The sequence below is a fragment of the Neovison vison genome, chromosome X, assembly GCF_020171115.1.
Source record: "Neovison vison isolate M4711 chromosome X, ASM_NN_V1, whole genome shotgun sequence".
Taxonomy (NCBI): domain Eukaryota; kingdom Metazoa; phylum Chordata; class Mammalia; order Carnivora; family Mustelidae; genus Neogale; species Neogale vison.
Genome location: NC_058105.1, coordinates 25,965,335 through 25,974,432, shown reverse-complemented (window position 1 = coordinate 25,974,432; position 9,098 = coordinate 25,965,335). Strand labels below are relative to the sequence as shown.

General features: G+C 37.6%; 1 protein-coding gene across 1 annotated transcript in view; it reads right to left on the bottom strand.

Moving 5' to 3' along the window:
* Nucleotides 1–2,259: 2,259 nt before the first annotated feature.
* The window catches only part of TENM1 (teneurin transmembrane protein 1), a 792,472-nt gene continuing 785,633 nt past the window's right edge, over nt 2,260–9,098 (bottom strand). Inside the window, exons 34-35 of the mRNA XM_044235713.1 lie at nt 8,636–8,778; nt 2,260–6,862 (exon numbers count right to left, since the gene is read on the bottom strand). Coding sequence (XP_044091648.1) covers nt 6,104–6,862; nt 8,636–8,778 — 902 coding nt within the window. The 3' untranslated portion in view covers nt 2,260–6,103. The remainder of the gene's footprint in view (nt 6,863–8,635; nt 8,779–9,098) is intronic.

The window sequence follows — 9,098 nt, the reverse complement described above, 5'->3', positions numbered from 1 at the left end:
TGACCTTGGGTAAGTCAGTCTGTTACTATCACTGCATTTGCCAAGTAGGAACAATAAAGTCTTGCTCACCTCCCAGGATTACTGAGGTGCTAAAATTATATAAATTTAAGGAAGTAGTATTGCTAAAAATTTAAATTCAAAGACCTCTAATAGTGAGGGTGAATAGAGAAGAAATATGGAGAAATCTCTTCTCTTGTTTAATAATTCTTTCAGTGTAGGAGCTCTTGCCTCTTTCTTTCTGCACACTGAGGGTGGGGTGGGGTGGGTATTTTTTTTTAAATTACCAGGTGATACTAACACTTCCATCCACCTCCCGAGGACCCCATTGCCTTTTGCTGATTGGTCGTGTTGGAGCAATTGGGATTGTCTTCTGCTTCACGAATCTTTTCACTCTATCTGTCCCAGTGGGCCCACTATGTGGATAGTACCACATCTTACATATACGATGTTTTTTCTTATATGTATGTATCTGTGACAAAGTTTAATTTATAAATTAGGCATAGCAAGAGATTAACATCAATAACTAATAAGACTATACAATAATTTAAACAATATACTGTAATAAAGATACACAAATGTGGTCTCAGTCTTTTTAAAAATAGCTTACTGTACTGCGCTCACCTTTCTTGCAATGATGTGAGGTGATAAAATGCCTGTGTGATGAGAGGAAGTGAGGGGTTGGTGCACGCACTGGGACGGCATTAGGCCACTCTTAACCTTCTGACAACGTCAGGAGGAGGACACCTGCCTCTGGACTGTGGCTGTATCACTGAATAAAAAGGCAGCGGGGCTTTTAAGCGTGATGTAAATTCCAGGATTCCAAGCAAGTTTCAGAAACAAACAGGTTGTTTGGACTATGGGTGCCTCATTACTATCAAGTTGAATTTTGCAAGATCTATTGGCCTGCTTTCCCAGTGTCACTCATAAATATCTTCACGTGAAAAATAAGTGCCAAATGGCCATTGGGATCTCCCAGGACCCTCGAGCTGTTGTTTTTTAGTGTTTCCTGACTGCCTCTCTCCCCCATTGGCTTTTATGCCAATGCACCTGTGTGCTTTGTTCTCCCCACCCGTTTTGCAATTCTTCATTTTCTTTCCATTGCTCAGAAAAGCATCCACAAGAGAAAGAAACCTTTTTTTTTTTTAAAGTAATAGCTTAGAGGCATTTAAACTTGGAACAGCTACTCTTCTTTTTTTATTAAATGGTCATTTGTGTCAGAGATCCCATTTGTACGAAACATAAAAATGAAGAGACATCTGCTTAGGATTAGTGCCTTTTGGATTTCTGCACCTTCATTTTCAAGATGATGCGGTTTTATTGTTCCCTGTTAGGGAGCTACTTTTCAATTCTCAGGTGACCAGACAGATTCCAGAATGCAGTTTGGCGCATGAATAAAACGGGACACAGTGTTCATTTGCAATTTTATTTTTTAAAAATGAAATATTCAAAGTACTTTTTTCTTTCAAATATCGACACGTAATGTTGAACTTTAAATATTTACAGCATGTTGTTGTGATGCTCTTGTAGAAAAATGCATGCTTCTGGCCTGAAAGCCAGAGCAAAATGCAAAAGACCATTTAACCGAAGCCAGAGAACATGAACCTGTACAGTATCCAGTCACTTTTCAGCACAGGAGTGAGAGCAGGAATACAAAATTGGAACCTATTGTTTCCTAGCAACATGGCTCAGGCCATTATAACACAATTTTCAGTATGATTAGAACCTCTAACTGTTGTTATATAGAAACCGAAAATCTTGGCATACACTGTAAACATCTTTACTGTTCATGAGAAAGTAAGCAGCTAAAAAGAATATTTTTCTGACGTAAAGGCTATACTTCTCTTTTCACCCTCTTTCTTACCGATGCTTTTGCCAGAAGAAGAGTAAAGATTTAGACATTGTCATGATTCATACAAGTAAAATATTTTTCAAGGACACAATCTGATATACTAACATTTATTTAAGAGGTTAAAGTCCACCACTAAATCTAAGGAAAGATTTTTAACTGCCAAACACATTTCCTTTGACAAATAATGTAAGATGACAACTGCCAAGACAAAATCCACAGCAAGTTGAACTAACTATTTTCAGTTACTGTTTAGGAAGTAATTTCTTCTTACACACAGTAGTAGGTTTGGTCCTTAATAGCTTTCACGTGAAGGACACACTGAAATAACAGTCACTATTTTGTGGTTGAATTCTTTTTTGTTGTTTGTTGTTTTCTTTTGTTTTTTTTGTTTTTTTTTTTGTTTTGTTTTTGCTTTTTTGTATTTTTTTGTGTTTTTTAAATTTTTTTATGTTTTTTGTTTTTTTGTTTTTCTTTTGCAGAATAAAGAACCTTACAGAAGGCTGTGGAAGAGCAGTCTGAGATCTGAAGTACTAGTCAGGTCAGCTATGTGTATGTGAGTTCCTCCAAGAAAACAAGAATGTTGCGTCCAATCTGTAGCCTTCTGTCTTTCCCCAAGCTAGGATACACTCCAGTCTCTGCCAAAGTGTCTTTCAATACTTGATTACTGTACTTTGGCTTCCATTACAATCGCCTTACAGGAATGTATCTTTATAAATGCAAAAACTTCACCCTGACTCTCTCAGGTGATATTACAGTGGGGCTTGGTCTGGTTAAAAATAGATTTTAAAAAAAGGAAAGAAAAGAAAGAGTAGGAACAACATGATAGAGTGCTTGAAACTGTGTTAACAGTTATGAAAAAGAAAAATCTTAGAAAAATTATCATTCAATTTTATACCTCTCTACATAGTTAGCATGTGAATTCCAAATTATACATTGTCAAGTTTTTATACATTTGGCTATGTTTTATATATATTATATTATATATATATAGTCTATATATTATAGATCTCCTAGATAAATTGACAGTAAAGGACACGCTTATTTTATACAATATTTTGCTGGGTTAAAAATAAAACATACGCTTATTTATATGGTAAGTGTTTTGCTAGAAATTGGGATGAATTGGGCTTTATTTCCCTTTCCTTCAGGAGTCATGTTTCTAATCAATAATGATTATAATGACAACTAAAAAAAATGGATTTCAATGTTAAGCTGCGAACTAAAAAAAATGGATTTCAATGTTAAGCTGCGAACTTTGCAGTTCATTTGGATCTCTAGACCGTAGTGCAAGAGAAAAACAAAACGAAACAAAACAAAACAGCACAAATAAAATGGGCCTAACTAGGAAAAAGAAACCACCACAGAGTATTCCCTGCCTCCAACCCAGAATGTTCTTCACGAGAGCCCCAACTAGGGTGCTCTCATTCGAACGTATTTGAATGGTGTCTGGCTGTGCCGGGTCAGCTGCCTGTGCTCTGGGTATGAGAAATTCAACGATTTCACTTTAAGATGCATTTACTTTCACCAGGAAATGCAAACGAATTGTTCTTTCATTAAGTTAGACTTCAGAATTACAAAACGATGAAGGCATACTTTGTACTCAGCTGAACGATGTACCCAGTATCTCCATGTTCTTATTAAGAAATGCCAAAATGTTTCTCTTAGATTTACTGTTCATTGGTGCTAACCTTTTGGGTTTTTTTCTCTTTCCTCCCAAAAACTTTGGAAGTGGTAAAGAGAATAACAGTAGTTCAAGGCAGTATTAAAACCACAACTGTAAGTGATAAAAAGTGCATTTCCTGAATATAATACAAATATAACTTTAAGAAACTAAAGGCACAAACTAAATAAATATGTATTACAAACTAGAAATGCACAGTTCAAGGTAATTACTATTAAGTAAAAGCTTCAAATATTTGTTTCTAATGGATATTTAAAGCAGTTCGAAAATGATTCATCATCAGTGAATTGCAAAAAAGTATAATAATTGCTTAAAATATAAGCAAAATAGACTCTAATATTGACATCTTAGATTAGTGATAAAATACATCATCACATTTATGAATGCACTCTCTATATACAGTTCGCAAATTATTTTTCCATTGATTTAAAAGAACATCAGAGGTTCTAGGAACTTAAGGTCCATTTTTAGGCTGGTGTGGAGGTATTCAAATTTTCAACAAGTTTGTTCATAATTTTAGAATCCCGTCCTGAATAAATACTGTACCACTAACACAGACCTGATTCAGGAGTGGGGGGAAAAACAAACAACACAGTAATATGATTGTAGTCTGTATCAGTAATCGCCTGAGCTGGTGTGCTTCCAATTAAAAAGAGAGAGGAGTTTATCATGAATTATCTCTCTCTGTCTTTCTCTCAGAATACATGTGTAATCCCAGTGTGAAGTGTTTGAAAATGAAATAAATGTTTGAATCTACCCTTTCGTGCTGTGTGCAGGCCCTTGCCTTTCCCTCCTTCTGCTTGGTGGAGTAAGGAGTCAGACTCTTTAAAAACCTTAACGGGAGCCTGAATTCTGACATTGCATATTTTCAGAGAAGACTGTCATCACAGAGCAAGGCAATGACCTCACACTGCATTTAGGTAGTAGCTGGAAAGAGTCCAAACTGTAACATTCCATCATAAATTCTCCTTCAGACATAGCAAATGTGCAGACTCAGTGATGAAAGATGGTGGAGCCGGCCCAGGGGAATTTTCAACAGGCCGCATTGTACTGTCATGTATTTTCATTTGTGGTAACTTAGAATTACACAGCGTTTTTACCAACTGTCTCTTTGTCGCTGGGCACAAATCTCACAACTCACCAAGGGGCTTCTTTTTACTTTAGGATTCATAAAGATTGAGAAACTGCAGCTGATGTTACCACTAATCCTGGTCTTTTTCCAAAGTTTAACTGATCATGGAACAAAATAACCCTTCCTGGAAAATAGTTATTTTCCCAGGCAGGACAGTTGATTAAATCAAAATAAATGGGTAGAGACAGAGAACTAAAATAACGGACCATAAAAATTATTTTAGTAAAAAACAGTCTGCCTCTCTATAATGAGCTGAAATGTTTTAGATCGGAAAGGGTTCGCTTAATTAGATTTCTTGACTGTGGCTGGGAGATGTTCAATACAGAATTGTACATTTGAAGGATAAATCATTTATGAGTCAATGTGGCGACGACTACTGTGATGTTTGGTTTGGTCTTCCCTTTGGTACTTTCCTTTTGTCTTACTACTAGGTCTGTTTTTATAAAGGTTTTGGCTCTTGTGAATTTCTGCACTAGTAGTGAACATATTTACTGGTATCCCAGGCATGTATGCCTGCTAAAGCCTCTTATTTTTTTCTAGCAGAATCATTTGTAGTAAATTACCTTTTGTGTGCACACAACCATTGGATTAGTGTATCAATACAGAATGACTATTGTGAAACTCTAACCAAAACACACCCTATATATAAAGGAGAACTTCCTACCCAGGTCAATAAAAGCTATGCTTACGATTTGGTTAAAAAAAAAAAATGTAGTCAAAACGGGTTTTGTGGGAGAAGTTACACTGGCCAGCTGCCTTGGTATCATGTACACACAAGCAAATAGTGGCCTTTCAGTCTGGTTACCACACCCACAGGGAAGCGTGGTAGGCCGACCCCAGCCACCGCACGCCAAAACACAGCACAACAACATGGCATTTACTTTAACAAGCAAGGAGGAATAATCAGGGAGGAAGGGCAAATGGGTCCTGACTCTGGGAGATGGTGGCTGAGGACATTTTACACTTCTTTGTAAGTTTCCCATAACAGATCTGGAAAATGTGAAAGGGCTGGCAGTCTTTCGAAATGCAAGGTTCAGAATACTGTTGCACCACATTTTCAAATAACCCACAAGTTCTGCCAACATTTAAACGTGAAATTTCGTGTAACAATAGAGATAGAGAACCTTGGGTCCTTTATATTTGAACATAAATGCATGGCTCCTCAAATTTAAAGTGGTGCTTTCTGAAAACTTTTTTTAGCTGTTTTACTTGTGTTATTTTGAATACTGCCACACAAGAACTAAAAATCTCTGTCATTTCTTAAAGAGTTTAAACAAACAATATTAAAATACCATCTTCCGTCACATTGAAAGGCAGTTGGATATGTTTTTCCTCCATATTTACATATACAGAGTTCTGATCTAGAAAACCAATACAATAAACCATTTTATGTTTTAAAAACAGGCAGTCTTTGGTGACGCAAAGGCAGAGATTTTTTTTGTTACCTCCTGCCTATTTCGCTCTGTCTCATAAAGTGAATATTGTTGGCACTGTCAGAAAGTTCTAAATACTGCTCAACAGACAAAACAAAATACCCATCATAACCTTGTACCCTCCCGGTGCTCAAAAGCTGTTGCTTTTCCCCCTCTGTCCATGCTCGAATACCCTCCTCCCCTTCTTGCAGCCTCCTCTGTTCCTTAGTCCAGGCCTGGGCCACAGCGCGCTGTCTGGCAATCTCCAACACGTGATTCTTTTCCTCTTCGACAGTTGTCCCATACCGGATGTTAAAGCACAGAGCCCCGTGCTGGAGCTGGATATCCGCAAACCGTCTAGTCCTCCCATTCAACACGGAAGTCATCTGGGACACAGTGACATTGACACCGTTCTCTAGAATCCGCCTCCCCCCAGTGTTACCGATGAGCACCAGGTCTTCCTCCAGAGACCCAAGCTTAATGAAGTAGTGAGTGTCCCTCCCTTCTATGGTAAAATGCAGGTTTTCCAGGTAATGAGCATTATTGAGAATGGCAGCAAGCCTCCTGCTATCTTCATTTGCTACTCCAATAATATCCGCTGTTACTATGCCATCCTTGATGGCGAATTTTATACCTTTTCCAAAAACAGAAGGAACAGCAGCAAACCTTGGTTGCTTCCCTCCTTCAAGGCACCGTCCATCATTGTATCGGGGAGTCATAGGAAGTTGGTCCAAGGAAATGAAATTCCTGAGCTGTTTCTGGAGCTCACACTGAATACCTAGAATAGTCTAGGAAAGAAGAAAGCACAGTTCAAATGCTTGGTCATTGTGAAGAGCACCTTCTTGCTTTATTGTGCCGGTGAGTGATTTCACAATAAGCCAAAATCGGAATCTCTTCACCAGAGATTTGGCAAAGACAAGACTAACAGGTTACTTGGTCACCTGGCATATACTTCTTGAGGTCTTGATGAGTTAAACATAAGGAAGTATGTTCAAACTTGGTATCACAGAATCTCAGAACTAGAAGTCACTTCAAGTTAAGTGGGTGCAGCTCTCCCCAAAAAAAGACATTTCAACTTCACAAGTTTAACTAATACCGATTAGCTGTTTGTTACTGTATGTGGTGTGATACATTAATCACAGTGAGGAGTAGAGACGGCTTATGGAATTATTCTTGCTTTTAAACAGATTATGACCTTCTAAATAACCACAGCAAATCAGCAAGAAATTCACTAATCTTCTTAAGTGGACTTAAAAAAAAAAACCCTTTTTATTATGGGAATTTTCAAACATACTAGGAAATAAAGAGAATAATGAACCACCAAGTATCCACAACAAAGCTTCAGCAATTTCAAAATTTTGATTCATTTTTTAAAAGGACTTTTAATTATAAAAAGGACTGTTAATTACTTTTTAATTGCAAAATTACTTTTTCATATTATATGTATTTACAAAACAGAATAAGCCTATAGTACCTATTTAGATTTGTTTTTCCCTTACAATTTTTTTTTAAATTTTTATTTATTGATTTGACAGAGAGAGATCACAGGTGGATAGAGAGGCAGGCAGAGAGAAGGGGGGAAGCAGGCTCCCTGCTGAGCAGAGAGCCCGATGCGGGGCTCAATTCCAGGACCCTGAGATCATGACCTGAGCTGAAGGCAGAGGCTTAGACCACTGAGCCATTCAGGCGCCCCTCCCTTATAATTTTTAAAAAAGATTTTATTTATTTGAGAGAGAGAGAGAGAGCATGAGTGGGGGTAGGGGGGCAGGGGCAGAGGGTGAGGGAGAAGCGAACTCCCTGCTGAGCAAGGGGACCCGATGGGACCCCAGGACCCCAGGATCATGACCTGAGCTGAAGGCAGATATTTAACCAGCTAAGCCATCCAGGCGCCCCTAATTTACATTTCAAGCCCTCCCATCCAAACATCAGTTTTATTTTGCTGAAGTAATTTTTCTTTCCTGCAAAGAGACACTCCTGCATTTCTTTCAACTGAAAGAAACAGTTACCTCTTGTTTTCATTTGTACCTCATATTCTTGATGAAATTATCTGCCGAACTGTGAATGGTTTTGTATTCTTATTTTCCCAGAGACTTTATCCCTATAGTATTTATTATTTTTACTTCATTGCTCTTACATACTTTTTCTTTGTCAGAATAATTTAATTCTGTTCTACCCATGCTTTTAATGCGCTACTCCCTAAATTATTTCACTGTTGGAAATCTGAAGCTTTTATGTCTGTCAGTGAACAGTTTCCTCTATACAGAATCCAAAATCGCCCTTGGTAGCCTGATCCAGAATTTTTTTAAAAGTTTATTTTCCCCTGTTTGTCTACCGTAGCAGGTCATTAAATCCCATGTTAGTCTTGTCTTTTCTAAAAGCTCCAACTCCCTGATCTTTTCCTCATGGAAGCTTTTTTCTACCTCCTCATTAGTTGTAGACATTTCAGTGAATATTCAAGACAACTCAAAAATAAGTAAGGAAGTATATGTTAATGCCATATCATGGTATTGGATGCCCTTCTGTTTTTTTGGATAAATAGAGATGGTAAAATTTTTACAGACCTTTCCAGGATCCCACTCTTGAGTTTTTGTCTGAAGCTGTAGCAGCTCATAAGTTAATTCCAGATTTTCTAATTCTGGTTTGGGAAATCCAGGTAGAACATTGTGTAACTGGAAACCAAACAGCTCCAACCAACTTCCAATGTCTGTGAGGCACAAAATATAAAAGAAAAAAAATGACGAAGCCCATATTTTAAAACCTTTGTAGAAAGCCTGCCTTCTAAATGTTCAGCCAATGGAAAGTTAGGGCTAAAATTCCCCCGTCTCTCACCAGCTCTAAAATGGGAAGCCTTTTGATTCATGGGTAATCACAGAGCTAGGTTCAGTTTACAATACTGAAACTCTTAATATGGTCATGGTACTGAGGCCACACAGACCACAATGTTAGATTTATCTGATGGAACATAATCCTGAATTTTTCCTGTATGAAATTATACAGATATGCAAAATGATTTTATTTATTTAT